This window comes from Garra rufa, chromosome 5, assembly GCF_049309525.1.
Source record: "Garra rufa chromosome 5, GarRuf1.0, whole genome shotgun sequence".
Classification (NCBI taxonomy): Eukaryota; Metazoa; Chordata; class Actinopteri; order Cypriniformes; family Cyprinidae; genus Garra; species Garra rufa.
In genome coordinates this window covers 41,266,646-41,285,768 of record NC_133365.1, presented here as the reverse complement: position 1 = coordinate 41,285,768, position 19,123 = coordinate 41,266,646, and the positions used below count along the sequence as shown (strand labels likewise).

At 36.6% G+C, this 19,123-nt stretch overlaps 1 protein-coding gene across 1 annotated transcript in view; it reads left to right on the top strand.

The window, feature by feature from the left end:
- The window catches only part of arhgap20b (Rho GTPase activating protein 20b), a 60,291-nt gene that overhangs the window by 37,513 nt on the left and 3,655 nt on the right, over positions 1–19,123 (top strand). The window contains exons 13-14 of the mRNA XM_073840087.1: positions 9,316–9,505; positions 17,828–17,942. Coding sequence (XP_073696188.1) covers positions 9,316–9,505; positions 17,828–17,942 — 305 coding nt within the window. The remainder of the gene's footprint in view (positions 1–9,315; positions 9,506–17,827; positions 17,943–19,123) is intronic.

Sequence of the window (19,123 nt, the reverse complement as noted above, 5' to 3'; positions counted from 1 at the left end):
CAAAATGCTTTGAAATCAGCCTCTTAATTTTACTTGATTTTCTTTAAACTTCATTAAAATCATGTCAAAACACGGCCGATAAGAATGTGTAAAGGGGTCGATGATAAATCAAATGCTGTTGCCATGGCAACGTCTCAAACTTTAAAATTAGATTCCTGTCTTTTCGAGGCAGTTAACATGCTTAGAATTTCATGAAACTCAACACACACATCAATATTAATGATAGTTAGACACTGGCAAAAGATCATAAATGGGCGTGGAGCAGGCACTCTATAGCGCCATCTTTTGACAAAAGTTGGGGGGTTAGTTTTTCCTACAGTCACCAAACTCTGTACATATATTGTTTTCATCAATCTGGACAACTTTCTAAATTAAACTAATTAGCTACCACCAACAGGAAGCCGGCTATTTTGATTTGAATGTGGATTTTTGGAAAAATCAGGCTGTAAACAAATTTATACTCCTCCTAAGAAGAACAAGCTGTTCACACCAAACTTTTTTAACATGGAGAGAAGATTCTGAAGATGTTAAATTGCGAGCGGTTTTGGGATATCTTGAACGGTGTTGACGTGGTGATTTTTTAAAGATGTATAACCGTCATTTTCTATATCTTTAAAGTGCAGCATCTTAACTATTTAAAACTTTTTTCACACAGAGATCTTATCATTCTGAGCAAGTGCTGTAAATATCAATTTAATTCAAGCTTCTACGAATTAAAGAAAATTAAAAAAAGAAATCAGAAGCCTGCTGTCACTCTGCCTTGAGTGTCTGTGTTCAGTCACCATTGAGTGACTACCATTGAGTGACTGAAGAGAGACTGAAGGGGGAGGGGTGAAAGGGAGAGAGAGTAGAACATGCTGTCTTGCTAAAGACCATCTTTGAGGAAAAAATGCACATTGATGTTACATAAATATGTTTGATCTTTGAGAGTCTGATATTTTGAGAAAATATAAAGGGTCACTAAGTCTTTCATTGTTTGTATTTTGCAGTTGTTGTTTTTTTATTTATTTTTTACTGAACTGTACCATGAACATGTCCTATTCAGTCACATAGCAAAAGATTAAGAAAAATACAACTTTTTAGCATGAGCGGTTTATCTTCATTGATAGACATTTATTTTCATAGTGTTATTTATTGAATATAACATTTTAATTAACAGTTTCAAGACAAACTTTGTCAACAAAACAAACTTTGCTGTTATCTGTTCAAAACATCTGAAAATTTTACCATTTTAAGATCAGTTATATATATATCGCCCCATTACAATACTCAACTTGATTTTTAAAGATATTTTGAAAGAAAGAAGCGTTTATAGAGCACTTTGTGTATTGCTGTACACCCACATGAACTGTGTTCATGTTCATGTTAATTCACAGTTCATAAACTAATGTTAAAATATACTATTTTACCATTAAACAATATATGAATACTTGTTTTAGCTTAATATTAATTAACATTAATAAATACTATTTAATTATTGTTCATGTTAACTAATATAGTTAATGTTAACAAATGAAACTGGTTGGTAATTTTATATATTGTGTGTATGTGTCTGTGTGTTGATTTTAAAGTTTAACCCTTTCAATTTAGTAAACTTTAAATCCAACTGACTGAGGGTTACTGTGAATGCATGTGCCAACTGGGCACCGTTTTCCTAATTGATTCTTTCTTAGTTATGTAGCACTTAAAAGTGATGTCTTATAACAGGAGTCACCTGCAAAGCAATATCCACACACAAATTGTACAGATAGGTAACGATGACATTTAAGCAGAAGTGGTGGACGTAAAGCAAGCAATAATAACATTTTGTTATCATCATCCTCAGAATATAGGGAAAATGTTCCCTATATTGTGAACGGCTTTGGGATATCTTGAAAGGTGTTGATGTGGTGATTTGTTGGAGACACTCTATAGCGCCACCTTTTGACAAAAGTTGGAGGGTTAGTTGTAGCTACAGACATCAAACTTGGTCGGTATATTGGTCTCATCAAGCCAGACAACTTTCTAATTTACACCCATTAGCTACGACCAACAGGAAATCAGCTATTTTGATTTGAATGTGGATTTTTGGAAAAATATAGCTGTGAATAAATTCATATCACTCATAGCAGAATCAGACAGTGCACACCAAACTTTGTCAACGTGATGCCAAGATACTGAAGATGTTAAATTGTGAACGGCTTTGGGATATCTTGAATGGTGTTGATGTGGTGATTTATGAAAGTAACAGTAAAAAAGATGAAGAGTTATTTCCATATATCTTTAAATTGCATTATTCTAACTCATCAAAACTTTTTACATATAAAGAACAAGAAATTCTTAGGAAATACGTGTAGTTTCAAAATGTTATCATGCTCAGAGGCCCCAAAAACATTAAAAGTGTCACATAAATTTGTCAGATTAAAGCTCTAGTACCAGGGATGAACACTAGAGGTCCTCATAAGATAAGGAATCGTTTGACCTCTAATGCTATTTAGCTCATTCTCAGTGTATAAGAATGAAAATAATCCATAGAATCAGTTGATATATACTGTACTGTCAATGTACTTTTACATAATTATTTTTTATAGGTGCTTAAAGAGCATTAAAATCTTTTTTTAATCTTTTAAGGAAAAATTATATGATTTATATACATATATACACTCTCACTGATAGAATAAAAAATCTTATAGGTATGACACTGTACTGCTCAGTTCACTTAATTAGAATGAGAAACAAATACATCAACTAAGTTAATATGTATTTATTTTTAATATATTTGTTTATAATTATTTCACAGATGCTTATAGATCATTAAAATAATATTTAAAAATGGTTGTAGATCATAAAACATGGTAACTATTTAAAATAGGGTCTCTTTTGTTAACAATGGTTAATGAACTAACAAACACGAACGAACAACGAACAATATATTTGTACTAGATTTTCTTCAAACTTCATCAGAATAATGTAAAAACACGGCCGACGAGAGTCTGTAAAGGCGTCCCTGATGCATCAAATGCTGTTGCCATGGCAAATAAATAAAAATAAAAAATACATTCAAATATTTGTTTCCTGTGTTTTTAAGGCAGATAGTGTGCTTAGAATTTCATTTTCCATTTTCAATTTTCAATGATTTATTATATATTTAAAGTGCAGCATCCTAACTCTTTGAATCTTTTTTCATACAAATAACTATTCATTCTGATCAAACACAGTTCATTTCATAATTTTACAAAACTCCACGAATGAAAGAAAATTAAAAAACATATCTGATCTCACTCTGCTCTGCACTCTATATGTGTGTTTGTGTGGTAAGTGGCTGAGTGTAAGGAGGGGGGATGGGTGGTAAGAGAAAGAGTCAGAGAGGAGGAGAGACAGTTAGGGTTAGTCCAAAGGGTTACTGTGAATGCATGTGCCAACTGGGCACCGTTTTCCTGATGCTATCGGGATGGCGACTGCACAGACGGCGAGGGCCCGGTCATCGCTGCTTGCAGCTTTAATTATTATTATTCTTCTTATCCGGAATGAATCGCATTTTTGAGGGCCTAAACATACCCGAAAACTAACGAAACTTTGCACACACATCAGACCTGGCGAAAATGGACATCTGATATGGGTTGCAGAAGTGGGTGTGGCAAAATGGCTCAATAGCGCCACCTTTACACGTTCCGCGGTGTGCGCATTCAGCTGTGATTATCGTACATGCACAAAAATCGGTACACACATGTAACACACCAATACCTACAAAAAAGCCTCTTGAGATAAAATCCGAAACCCAACAGGAAGTCGGTTATTATTAATTTTCTCAGCAAAATTTGTGTCATTTTTGCCATTTTCAGGTGTCATACTTGAACGAACTCCTCCTAGAGATTTATTCCGATCAACACCAAATTTGGTGAGTCTAATCTAAAGCCCTTTGTGACGTTAAATTGTGAAGATCTAGAGTTTTCATCGGAGGGCGTGTCCGTGGCGGCCTCGCAAATTTCGATGTTTCGCCATGAAAAAGGAAGTTGCTATAACTTAGGCATAAAATGTCCGATCTTTACCAAACTTCACATGTGTGATAACACTCCTGACCTGAAGACATCTACATGCCCATATTCAGTTATAGTCATAGCGCCACCTGCAGGCAACAGGAAGTGTCATGCTGTACTCTGCAACAAACTCCTCCTAGAGATTTATACAGATCAACTCCAAAAACGGTCAGTCTAATATAAAGGCTTTAGCGATGTTAAATTGTAAAGATCTTGAGTTTTCGGTAAAGGGCGTGTGCGTGGCGGCCTGACAAATTTCGAGGTCTCGCCATGGATATAAAACTTGTTATAACTCAGCCATAAAATGTCCGATTTGCCTCAAACTTCACATATTCGATAAAAGTCCTGGCCTGAACACATCTCAAGGCCAACATTCTATTATAATCACAGCGCCACCTGTTGGCAACAGGAAATGACTTGTATCAAACTCCTCTTAGAGATTTAATGATATCAACATTATATTTGGTCATTCTGATCTAGAGGCCTTAAAGATGTTAAATTGCGAAGATCTTGAGTTTTCGTTAAAGGGCGTGTCCGTGGCGGCCTGACAAAGTTTGATGTTTCGCCTTGGACATAGAAGTTGTTATAACTCAGCCATAAAATGTCCGATCTGCCTCAAACTTCACAGGTTTGGTAAGAGTCCTGGCCTGAAGACACCTAAAGGCCAAAATTCAGATATTATCATAGCGCCACCTGTTGGCAGCAGGATATATCATATCTTTCACTAACTCAAACATACCAAGGTCAATCTGCACCAAACTTCATATGTTTGATGAAAGTGGTGGCCTGAACACATCTACATGCCAATAATCAGTTATAGGCATAGCGCCACCAGCTGGCAGCAGGAAATTTGGCATATTTAAGTGACTTTGACATATTTCTCCTATTTTTACTGTATTAAAAGCATACTACCCACCATTTGCTGTGTTCCTAAAGCCACCGGTCGGCGGTGAGCCCGTGTGCGAGGGCCCGTTCATCGCTGCTTGCAGCTTTAATTATTATTATTATTATTCTCCAAAATGAATCGCATTTTTGAGGGCTTAGACATACCCGAAAACTCATGAAACTTTGCACACACATCAAACCTGGCGAAAATTTACGTCTGATATGGGTTTCAGAAGTGGGTGTGGCAAAATGGCTCGACAGCGCCACCTTTAGACGTTCAGCGGTGTGCGCTTTCAGCTGTGATTCACGTACATGCACGGAAATCGGTACACACATGTAACACACCAATACCTACAAAAAAGCCTCTTGGAGCAAAATCCGGAACCCAACAGGAAGTCGGTTAATATTAATATTCTCAACAAAATTTGTGTCATTTTTGCCATTTTCAGGCGTCATACTTGAACGAACTCCTCCTAGAGATTTATTCGGATCAACGCCAAATTTGCAGAGTCTAGTCTAAAGCCCTTTGTGACGTTAAATTGTGAAGATCTAGAGTTTTCATCGGAGGGCGTGTCCATGGCGGCCTCGCAAATTTCGATGTTTCGCCATGAAAAAGGAAGTTGCTATAACTCAGGCATACAATGTCCGATCTGTCCCAAACTTCTCATGTGTGATAACACTCCTGACCTGATGACATCTACATGCCCATATTCAGTTTTACTCATAGCGCCACCTGCTGGCAACAGGAAGTGTCATGCTGTACTCTGCAACAAACTCCTCCAAGAGATTTAATCAGATCAACACCAAAATCGGTCAGTCTAATAAAAAGGCTTTAGCGATGTTAAATTGCGAAGATCTTGAGTTTTTGTTGAAGGGCGTGTCCGTGGCGGCCTGACAAATTTCGAGGTCTCGCCATGGATATAAAACTTGTTATAACTCAGCCATAAAATGTCCGATTTGCCTCAAACTTCACATATTCGATAAGAGTCCTGGCCTGAATACATCTGAAGGCCAATATTCTATTATAATCACAGCGCCACCTGTTGGAAACAGGAAATGACTTGTATCAAACTCCTCCTAGAGATTTAATGATATCAACATTATATTTGGTCAGTCTGATCTAGAGGCCTTAGAGATGTTAAATTGCGAAGATCTTGAGTTTTCGTTAAAGGGCGTGTCTGTGGCTGCATGACAAAGTTTGATGTTTCGCCATGGACATAGAAGTTGTTATAACTCAGCCATAAAATGTCCGATCTGCCTCAAACTTCACAGGTTTGGTGAGAGTCCTGGCCTGAAGACACCTAAAGACCAATATTCAGATATTATCATAGCGCCACCTGTTGGCAGCAGGATATATCATATCTTTCACTAACTCAAACATACCAAGGTCAATCTGCACCAAACTTCATATGTTTGATGAAAGTGGTGGCCTGAACACATCTACATGTCAATAATCAGTTATAGGCATAGCGCCACCAGCTGGCAGCAGGAAATTTGGCACATTTAAGTGACTTTGACATATTTCTCCTATTTTACTGTATTAAAAGCATACTACCCACCATTTGCTGTGTTCCTAAAGCCACCGGTCGGCGGTGAGCCCGTGTGCGAGGGCCCGTTCATCGCTGCTTGCAGCTTTAATTATTATTATTATTATTCTTCTCCAAAATGAATCGCATTTTTGAGGGCTTAGACATACCCGAAAACTCATGAAACTTCACACACACATCAGACCTGGCGAAAATTTACGTCTGATATGGGTTGCAGAAGTGGGTGTGGCAAAATGGCTCGATAGCGCCACCTTTACACGTTCCGCGGTGTGCGCTTTCAGTTGTGATTCACGTACATGCACGAAAATCGGTACACACATCTAGCTCACCAATACCTACAAAAAAGCCTCTTGGAGCAAAATTTGACACCCAACAGGAAGTCGGTTATTTTTAATTTTCTTAGCAAAATTTGTGTAATTTTTGCCATTTTCAGGCGTCATACTAGAACGAACTCCTCCTAGAGATTTATTCGGATCAACGGCAAATTTGGTGAGTCTAATCTAAAGCCCTTTGTGACGTTAAATTGCGAAGATCTAGAGTTTTCATCGGAGGGCGTGTCCGTGGCGGCCTGGCAAATTTCGATGCTTCGCCATGAAAAAGGAAGTTGCTATAACTCAGGCATAAAATGCCTGATCTGCCCCAAACTTCACATGTGTGATAACACTCCTGACCTGATGACATCTACATGTCCATATTCAGTTTTACTCATAGCGCCACCTGCTGGCACCAGGAAGTGTCATGCTGTACTCTGCAACAAACTCCTCCAAAAGATTTAATCAGATCAACACCAAAATCGGTCAGTCTAATATAAAGGCCTTAATGATGTTAAATTGCGAAGATCTTGAGTTTTCGTTGAAGGGTGTGTCCGTGGCGACCTGGCAAATTTCGTGGTCTCGCCATGGATATAAAACTTGTTATAACTCAGCCATAAAATGTCCGATTTGCCTCAAACTTCACATGTTCGATAAGAGTCCTGGCCTGAACCAATCTGAAGGCCTATATTCTATTATAATCACAGCGCCACCTGTTGGCAATAGGAAATGACTTGTACCAAACTCCTCCTAGAGATTTAATGATATCAACATTATATTTGGTCAGTCTGATCTCGAGGCCTTAGAGATGTTAAATTGTGAAGATCTTGAGTTTTCGTTAAAGGGCGTGTCCATGGCGGCCTGACAAAGTTTGATGTTTCGCCATGGACATAAAAGTTGTTATAACTCAGCCATAAAATGTCCGATCTGCCTCAAACTTCACATGTTTGGTAAAAGTCCTGGCCTGAAGACATCTAAAGGCCAATATACAGATATTATTATAGCGCCACCTATTGGCAGCAGGATATATCATATCTTGCACTAACTCACACATACCAAGGTCAATCTGCACCAAACTTCATATGTTTGATCAAAGTGCTGGCCTGAACACATCTACATGCCAATAATCAGTTATAGGCATAGCGCCACCAGCTGGTAGCAGGAAGTTTGGCACATTTAAGTGACTTTGATCTATTTTTCCTACATTTACTGTATTAAAAGCATACTGCCCACCGTTTGCTGTGTTCCTAAAGCCACCGGTCGGCGGTGAGCCCGTGTGCGAGGGCCCGTTCATCGCTGCTTGCAGCTTTAATTCAAGTAGTAATTGCTGCCCCTTGATTTGTTTAAATATTAAATAAACACCTATTATTTGAACTAATGAGGAAAAGAAACTAATTAGTGTGAGGATCAACTGTTGTAAGGAAAGAATAGCATAGTGCTATTAAATGATTTTCAGGACCACAGCAGCATGAATGCTCAGCTGGGAGATTTTTAATTGATATGGTATTTCTCTGAAACATCTGAATCCTGTTGATGTGAACTATATATAAAATTCTTAGTGCTTTCACAATTTCTCTTTTTCCTTTATGTTCCAACCCTGAAGTCTTCAAGCCTGCACCTGAGGACCCCCTGTCTTGCAGTTTATTTCCAACATGCTTGTGATTTTCAAGCAGCCCTGAAGAACTTGATTAGCTGGTTAAGTTTTGAATTAAACTCTGCAGAACAGAGGATCTCCAGGAGCAGGGTTGAAGACCTACTTTCTTGTTCCTGTAGACAACGTTTGAAACTGTATTAGCACTAGATATAGTTATAAAGATGTAGATAGATATAGATATAAAAATATAGTTTTATAAATCTGTACATGGTGACAATAGCATGAATTTAAAAAAAAATTACTAAAAGGAGCTTATTTTAGTAGTTAACAAACATTTCTTTTTTATTATTAACATTAAAAAGTGACAGGTGTAATAAGTAGGCAAATCAATAAATCAACTCAAGAATTCAAATTGATTAAGATTAATTCAATATTCAGATTTCTTTGGTTTGCTGGAGGTAAAAACCTTTAGAAAATGACCTTCATCTTTAGGTAGTTTGCATTTACTGTAACTTGCCTCAGGGTGCTGAAGAATCATATAATCTCAACTAGTTTGTACACGTAATATTCTTCAGAAAATATGAATAGATATTCATCATGGAAATTGGCTGTATTGGCGTAAATTGTTGAAGAACCCACTCAAACATTTTGCTGCAGGCAAGTAATGATAATATTTGATCATTTTTTATTTAACTTTTAAAAATGAAGACTCCAATCCTACTGTTTGGAAAATCCTTGATTTTGCATTAATATTTATATTCATTTGTTTATTCACACCTTTTTTTTTTATCTGTGTGTTTTTGTTTGCATATTTGTGCTGGAATGGCATGCACTTCCATATTTATGAGAGAGCAGACGAACTTGTGTACATAATCATTTGTTGTCAAGATTATTTGAATATGAGTTTTATGTTTTTGTCTGTCTAGTTGAAGTTGTTCAAGCTCTATTGTCTTTTTGTCTAGTTTGCTTGCACAGTTGCCGGAGGAGAATGTTACCTTGCTGTGTCACTTATTTGGAGTGCTACACAGGATACACACTCACTCTGAAGTGAATCAGATGACAGCAACAAACTTGGCCCTTTGCATTGCACCCAACATGCTCTGGAGGTCTTCCCAAGTCAGCCCTGACAAAGAGGGACAGAGTGTTTTGCAGGTAAGTCTGTACAAATCTGGTTATGTGTATTCTTAGTAAAACAATCAATGTATTTTCTCATTTCTTTAAAGGGATATTTTATAATATGTTCATCAACGATTTCAAAATTCATTTTAGGTTAAAATCAATGTATACAATGCTGCCCTCCAAAGGCAAAGAGCAGTAACTACGCCAAAACTGAAACTGAGAAAAATGCCTTTAAAGTTTTTACGCCAGCTAGTCAAACATGTTTACACTCTCGTTTCTCTGAAACGGGACAAAATTGAACCAAGACACTTTGCCACAAGACAAAACAGTTGTCACGAAGTCCATTTTAAGCCTTAACTCAATTTTGACCAAATGTTACTGCGCTTTGCCTTTGGAGGGCAGAATGGACATCAAAAATTATTTGTCATTACAAACAATACTATTAGCACAACTTAAGTGAAAAATAATTTTCAGAATTTTTAATCATGTTCTCTGCCATTATTTGAGAATGATCCAAAGAGTACATTGTAAAAAATGACAGTGAATTTAACGGTAAAAGACTGTAAAAATGCTACAGTAAAAACCTGTTAAATGGTTAGCGGTAAGTTCCTACTACTACATACGGTAAAAAGCTGTATTGGACATTGCATGTCATTTTACTTTAGTTTACCGTTTTCGGAAGTGGAAAAAGAACATCACATTTACAGTAAATAACTGTAAATTAACATTCCCAGATTTCCCTGTGTTACATTTCAATTGTGATGTTTTTTTTTTGTTAAAATAACTATGATTCTTCTTAGTTTCTTATCAGTTAGGGTTGTATGTTACGTCTCATGTTGTTAAATGAATGTATTTTGCATTATTTCAGTTTCATATGTGTTACCATGATGTTGTTTAGTGTTCATGTGAATGACAGTGTTTACCTTCTATATATTCATCATCTATTGAATGATTTAAAATTTTACTTCATTTACACAGTTCAAATTACATTTACAATCCCTGATTTCAGTGATCCACTTTTGAACCCCACAGATTATGTAAGGAAAAGTGAACTTAGATTTCTACCAAGACACAGTGAAAAAAAAAAGAAAAAACCTGACAAGAATTAGAAACAAAAACTAAATAGCTGTACTAGAGACGTGAACCTGAAATAAAACAAAAGACCTACATCACTGTGACAATTCACAGGTAGTGAACATATGAGAGTTCTTAATATAGCAAGTGGCCACTTGGCTAATTATATCATTATTAAGAAACTTCTTTCAAACACCTTTACAAGTATATATAGTCATCCACACTCACACACTTATTCTCTTGTTCAGGATTAGAAGCAGTTCCAGTCCAATGGGGGGTTTTAATTCAAATCCAGGTTAGAAGATTAAGCAATGTCATGCTGCTTAACCAGTTCACCCTAATTGCTCTTAGGAAGGCACAGTTTAATACCACTGTCACAACAGGTTGTCATGCTAGAGAAAAATCTCAGCGGTTACCACACAATCATGAATTTTAAATAAGCAGTTTCTGGTAAGGGTACCGAAGGGTGCAATAACCGGGGCTGATTCGATTTGCAAGTTACACAGAACTAGTTTATGCACAGCTTTTTATTCAAGAGAAACCCTAATGATGGTATGACTTGATTTTGAAATGATTTTCTCCACCCTACAGATAATGAATTATGATGCATCTAATGGCTGCTGACTTGCTCTGCTTATTAACCTCAGCAGTTTACAGTAGCAAAATCAGATTTCGTGGTGTCATCAAAGGGATCTGTGTTATCAACAGGATGTTGACATGAACTTAAGCAGGGAAATCATTAAGAGTTTGAATCTCCCGGGATCTACTCTATGTCACTATATTGTCACAGTAGCAACACAGCAGGACTTTTTAAATAATAGATTTGTTTACAGTACTTTGCAAAATTAAACATACATGTGCCATTACTTAGAAAAATGTACATTTCATGTTAAGTAGAACGTCATTGTAAATCAATTCACACTGTCTGTCTTAATATAAATTAGATCACAAAACCCTGCAATGCTTTAACAGAAAATTATCAGAACAGATTTTGCTTTTCAAAAGAGAATCTTTGTAAACCGCAACTTCATATTCAGGACCAATAAAATTCGGGAACATTAATAATTGAAAAACATGTCCAGATTTTCCTGACTAATATTCTGTTGCTTCATATGACAGTTGTTGATGAGTTGTCTTCTTCAGACACAGACGTGAATGCAGGGCTCAGCAAAAAGGATGGCTCAGAGCCAGTGTGAGAGAGAGTCAGGCCAGCTGACAAACTTTCGCTGCGTTTTTAATGCTTGTTAAAACATTGAGATATGATGGTCAAACATAAGATATGGAGGACACTGGATGCCTATTTTCCACAAGTCGGTATGATTCATGAAATGTCTGCTGGTTAAAATTCCCCAATGGTCGTGTAAAACAACACAATTTTTACCTCGTCAAAAACAGCTCTGTTTACAGCAACCTGTTTCGGTGCATGTCTCTTATGTTCAATTTTACATTCAACTACAAAATTACTGGCTGAGGGCGGAAATATGCTAATACACGACAATCTGTCAACAGTCATGGGTGGGGATTGAGCAGTATGACTTTATACTAAAACCACATAAAACTGTTTAGTTTTTTGGGGGGGATTTAAAAAAGGAGTGGATGGATTTTTAGCATTGTAGGGTGCTTGTGTCCACAGACTGGTAAGACACATTTATACGCGAACATATGTGAAAGTGAATTTTGCACACAATGTTCCCTTTCAAAATCTGTTGGAAATGACAGTATGCCCTAATTTTCTAGAAAAAAAAAGCATGTGTAATAATTTATAGCTACATTACAGCTATTTATCAGTGGATTAATAGATTGTTTATAAAACATTTTCGACAGGGGGTTTTCATAGTATCTAGAACTATGTTCATGTTTGCACCGCAGGAACTAGGAAAGCAATTAAATGGTAAGAACTTTGTTTGGGGGAACTAAATTATCACCTACTATAGAGTATAGAGTCTAAGGGTGTGTTCGCACTTGTCATGTTTGCTTCAGTTAAAACGAACTCTGGTGTGAATGCTCGGTAAGTGCAGTTCATTTGAGTAAGTGTGAACGCTGCCATGTGCCAAACTAGTGGACCGAGACTGCTAAAAAGATGGATTTCAGTCCACTTCTAAATGGACTCTGGTGCGGTTTGAATGAAATATGAACACAACGCGAACCAAATACTTTTAAATGACCCAAAAAAGGGAAGTAATGACAAGATGTGATGCTAAGCGACATGATTTTACAAAAGGAACAAGCGGTGTATCTAAAACAAAAATGCCTTTTATAAGCTCTTTGTGAATTTGCATGTGGTAAAAAAAAACACATGTACATGCAACAACGAGTGCGCTTAGTCCAGCAGACAGCATTAGGCGCTGAGGAGATCGATCAGTGGATGGGAACTTTGATGTCAAAAAATGATTGGTCTGTGCAGCGCCGCATTAAGTCGAACACACCTTTTCCTTTTGTTTGGAGTGTTCAGTGAGTTCCGCCACGAAGTCTACATCATTCAACCCAACCAAATTGTGAACATATCACTTCGGGATCTTTAGGTTCGCTGTCAAAAATGGACCAGAATCAAATGTATAATTTTCCTTTTTGGTCCAGACCAAATTAACCAATTAACTACCAATTAACGGCAGTTCCTGCTGCCGATGTGAATTTAACCTGAAAAACAGCCTGAGGGCAAAAACTCTAGGAACCATCCTGCTGCCCCTATTTAGAAAAATATGTTGCCAAATTTTTTTCTAAATATGTTACTACTATTTTGAAAAATGACTAGAAATTAACTAGTAGATTAACTACTAATTAGCAAACAATAAAAAAACTAAACTTTTGTAGAAACATTGGTAAACAAAAAATAAATAAATAAATAATTGGTTTTGTATTACAGTTAGTGAAAAACAGACTTTGAGAACTGTAGTGCCACTAGAGACATCTTTTTTTAAACTCACTGAAGTATTTTTTAGAATATATTTTTATTGAAAGCGAAAACCATCTGTGACTGGGTTACAGGGATAAAGAAGTTTCTTGATCTAGATATAAAAGCTTTTATTTAGAGAGAAGATAAACATTTCAACCATACACAGCTGGCGGCAGCTGCTGCTAGTGTTTGATCATGGCTTGTAAATAACAGTAGGGCACAGGTAGCACAGCAGCCCACAATCAGAGCCCAACGTATAGGAAGCCAGTGAAAAGACCCAAGGCAGTGATCTCTGTGTGATATTGAGAGATAGATAATGAGATTGGGAGAAATTGTGAACAACAGAGTAGAGCTTTGTCATGGCTGAGCCTGAGATGATTGACATCTGGGCTGCGTGACTGGAGAAAAAGATGATGAAAAGAGAATACTGTATTATGTGTAATTTAAATTCCTTTCTGACAATTTAAGGTCCGTGGTGGGCACGTGAAGGAAATGTGAATGAAATTCCACCTTGTGAATCAAAGCATAACACAGTGTGTTGCCTGGTTACCCAAAGATGACCATTATTATACACTGGTCTCTATAGCAACTTATTTTCTGGCATATGACAGGCAAAAATTGACACAAGACCAGTACTCTGACTCCAAAAAGTTCAATGTGTTTTACAGGGTGTACAGATACAAGAATAAATGTACAGTGACTTTTGCTGATTTTGTACATTTGCCCACTGACAAAGAAATGATCAGTCAATAATTTTAATGGTAGGTTCATTTGAACAGTGAGAAACAGAATAACAACAACAACAACAACAACAACAACAACAACAACAAAATAAATAAAAAATAATAATAAATTGATTTGCATTTTAATGATTGAAATAAGTATTTGCCGCAAAACATGCCTTAGTACTTAGTGGCAAAACCCTTGTTGGCAATCACAGAGGTGAGATGTTTCTTGTAGTTGGCCACCAGATCCCACTCCTCCTTGCAGATCTTCTCCAAGTCATTAAGGTTTTGAGGCTGATGTTTGGCAACTCAAACCTTCAGCTAGCTAGGCCACTCCAGGACCTTAATGTGCTTTTTCTTGAGCCAATTCTTTGTTGAATTGGCCGTGTGTTTTGGGTCATTGTCATGCTGGAATACCCATCCACGACCCATTTTCAATCCCCTGCCTGAGGGAAGGAGGTTTTCACCCAAGATTTGACGGTACATGGCCCAGTCCTTCGTTCCTTTGATAGGGTGCAGTTGTCCTCTCCCCTTAGCAGAAAAACACCCCAAACCATAATGTTTCCACCTCCATGTTTGACGATGGGGATGGTGTTTTTGGGGTCATAGGCAGCATTCCTCCTCCTCAAACACAGCGAGTTGAGTTGATGCCAAAGAGCTCGATTTTAGTCTCATCTGACCACAACACTTTTACCCAGTTCTTTTTTTATAATAAGCGTTTTTCTGGATTTTTTTCTTGTTGTTATTCTGTCTCTTATTGTTAAAATAAACCTACCATTAAAATTGTAGACTGATAATTTTTTTTGTCAGTTGGCAAACATACAAAATCAGCAGGGGATCAAATATTTTTTTCCCTCACTGTATAAAAATAAAATTGCTTGTGAAGGTAAAACAGTAGCAAAACTCGAGAGCTTGTTGATCTGAATGTGAGAAATTGTCATATTAATATTCGTATTTGTAAGCTGAAATTTAAACTCACAGCTCTGATGTGAAAAGCTGAATCTGTCGATTTGCACACAAAGACAATGATCAAAACACCCGTGTTTTGAATTTGAAATTGCAAATTAATAGCTACAAAAGTGTAAAATGACACATAAACAAAATGAAAGACGCAAGTGTGTACAACATATTTGCTTTCGCACTTTACATCAGTTTTACTATACAACCTCAAGTCAGCACTTACAAAATTCAAAACACATCTGAGTGTGCAAATCGAAAGATTCAGCTTTTCATATCAGAGCTGTGAGTTCAAATTTTAACTTACAAATACAAATATTAATATGATAAGTTCTCACATTCAGATCAACAAGCTCTCGAGTTTTGCTACTGTTTCACCTTCAAAATTGACTACCCATCGGGGGATGGCGAAGAGTGTATGCCTTTTTTGTATTCAGTTATAATCATTCATAGTATTTGTGCACAAATTTCATTAAAATCATTCATTAGATCAGACCGGTCTGATCCAGTGAAGATGAATGTAGCATCTGTGATCAAATCTCTCCATTTCACTCTGAGAAGTTTGTAAAGTGTATCTGTAAACAAAACCATTAGTACTGGATTGAAGTTGTGGACGTTTCTAGATTAAATCTGTCACAAGAAAGAAACGTGGGCTGAATTCCCATACTTTCACAGGATGTAATGAAATCGATGAAGAACTTACTTCTTGACTGCTAATGAAGTGCAATCTTTAGGTTTGCAGGTGTGCCGTATAATATATTTCCTAACCCTGTGTGGTGTTTGGCAAATTACATATCACATTACCACCATGAGTGTAAGTGCAATAGTTAGAAACAGTCTTGGAACCTATAACATTTACAATTAAATGAATAGTTAACCAATCAGCCAAGAAGTGGATAAGCCTGTTTATTAATCAGAACAGATTTGTAGAAATTTGTCATTACATAATTTGCTCTCCAATGGATCCTCTGGTGCTGCCAGAATGACAGTCCAAACAGATAATTAAATCATTAAATAATTACTTTTATAATTAAACTGTTAACCCATCCCTTACACCTTAACCCACCTTTAAACCTACCCATACCACCAAACCTATCATTATCCTTACCCGTATCCCACCTCAATAACAGCAAAAGTGTTTTTCAATGTATTATGAGCACAATAAGTACATTGTACTTATTTTTTGTTGTACAATAGGTACATAGTAGTTAAGGCCACCTAATATAAAAGTGTGACCGAAAATGTATTATTAAGGCGCCAAAATACCAAATTTACTTGAACATTATTGTGAGGTTTAATGAGCTGTTTGAATGTTTTTTACATACTTGGAAGAGGTCAAGGTCAAGGCTATGTCAATGTAAGCTTCTACATGCACAAAATCCACAGCTGACTTGGAATCTTTGCAAATACAGAACTTATTTAATTGAGGGCTGGAATAATAAAATATAAAAAATGTATATGAAAAATTAAAGTCAGCATGATACTGAAATTGTAATTACCTGTGAAATGAAAAGATTGTAGGACAGGACTTTATTCAGTCCACTGGGAATTAATTGGATTGTTGGATCATTGTCATTTGCTAATTGCTGCGATCTTGTTATTTGTGATTGACAGAAGGGATGGATTAATTGTTCTGCTCACACTGAGTTGCACACGTCATCAGAGAAAAGATGTGGTTGCTTGGAGGAGGGGAAGTTAATGTTTTTGATTTAAGATTGCGAGAGCACATTTATTTTGAGAATATAACGACGTGCATGCTTAAACCATTCAGAATAATCGCTGCAGTATTCCTTTCAGAAGCAAGAACTGTCAACTTTGATTTCCTGGGAACTTCAAGAACATGAAGGGAGAGATGAATCAGTGATGGATTTATAATGAGCAGTTGGATGTGTGTGACTGTGTAGATGCTTTTGTTTCTCGACATCCCAAGATGGCAGTTCATTTTTGCTGCGCATTCTCTCGCTGTGTCCGAACCCAATTACTGCAGCCAATTAGTGCACAGACAAATGTGTGGTAAATGAGAGCAGGCTATTTGAGTGAATCAGAAATCATTAATATGGTTAGAATAGTTCACCTTGTCCAGGACTACGTATGATGATGCTTTTGCGCATTTATAAACTCATGCAAATGCTTCAGGAAGAGAACAGCATGAGTCAATCAGTGGATAGTCACTCAACCTGCTGCCAGCCGCAGATCCCTGTAGTGTCTACAAAATGCTGTTTTTCCAGTGGAAGTGCTACAGAGCATTCCATTCCCCTTGTATGCTTTTTCATTTTCCATTCCTTTGGGCTTGTTTGTAACTGAAATGAGTAAGGAGTAAAAGATTAATTCGATTTTTTCTCTCTGAGAGAAGTGAGGATCTCTATGCACATGCCAGACGCGCACACACACTGGCGTCACGTACGGTCTGTGTGATGAAAACTTTAAACTAATGTCTAAACACTCTAGAACTTGGACAGAAACAAGGTGGCAGTCATCTAGCATACACAATGTGTCCACCTCAGACGCGTTGACATGCTCCGATGAATGTACAACACAAATCTTTTTAAAACATTTCGTAACGCAAGTCGTAAACTTCATGAGCTGGTTTGCACACTGCTTCGATCGCTGATGTATGAGCTGCTACGGTCAGCGTTTACGTTTGCAGGCCAGCTGTGTCTGTTTTCCATATTGATGATGTTTCGTGTTTTTCCATCTGTCATTCAGGTCGCTGCGCTCATCCAGTACCTGATAGAAAACACGCCTGCCATATTTGGAGATGATCTGGAGAGTCTGTTCGCCAGGCAGATGAATTCAGTGCAGGAAACATGTGACTGCACAGGTAATTGTAAAGTTATGCCCTTTGGACCTCATTTCACTGAGATGTAGACGCCTATTGAGGTACTTTACAAAAAAAATGAGCCTTTCTGACAGTGCAATTTCACAGTACATTTCAGCTGCTAGTGGATGTGGGTGTTTTAGAATTTGAGTTAGCACTAAATTAATTGAAAATAATGAATTTTAGATAACTCTTTTGTAGAACTCTAAAAGTTTTTACATTTTTGAGTATTCTTGGTGAGTTTAAGTGTGCTTTTGTCATCTAAATTTCAGTCCTTACTCTCTAAGATCCTCTTAAGATTTCTCAGACTTAACTTAAATGTTGATAAAGCTTACACATTATCTGTTGCACTACACTAAAAAAAAATGCTGGGTTAAAACAACCCAAATTGGGTTATTTTGGTAACCCATCACTGGGGCAGATATGGACAAAACCCAGCATTGGGTTATTTTAACCCAGCCAGTTGGGTTAAATCTTTGACCCAACAGGCTGGGTTGTTTTAATTAACTCAAATATTAAATGAAAATTACTATTGCTGGTTTAAAAGGAACCAAAAATAGGTTGGAAATTCAAAGCAGATACTTAATTAATAGAGGCAGCAGTAATAATCAAAACGTGAAAATGTATTAATAAGTAAAAACACCCATGGACAAAAATATGACAAATTAAATTATCCAGAATTTTTTTTTTAACTTTGCATACATTTAAACTTTTTTAACAAGCAATTATAGAAATAAAAACATAACATTTTAATTCAAGTGTATTAAACGGCTCTCTGTTTTGCTTTTTATATGAAATAGTGCTGATTTAAAGTCATTTTCAGTATTTTCACTATTTTGTAATCACAAAAATAGTAGTTTACGTAGTGTATTTAATGTTGCATTAAATGGAATCTAAAAATGTATTTGTATTTGTAAAAAACGAATTAATCACACATTTTTTTTCTGAAATTAATTGCGATTAATCGTGATTAATCCTACCTAAAATCCAAGTTTTTAAATATACTTTTATATTGCAATAATTTCACACTCACATTTGCAAATGGATGTAGAAACATGATGACGACAGTATATTTTAAATATTTGTTTAATGGGAGCATTTTTTATGACTGAAAGCGAGTATCACTGATACCAATATTGCTGATGTCAATAGGAAATTGTTTTTTTTCCTCTAATATTTAACCA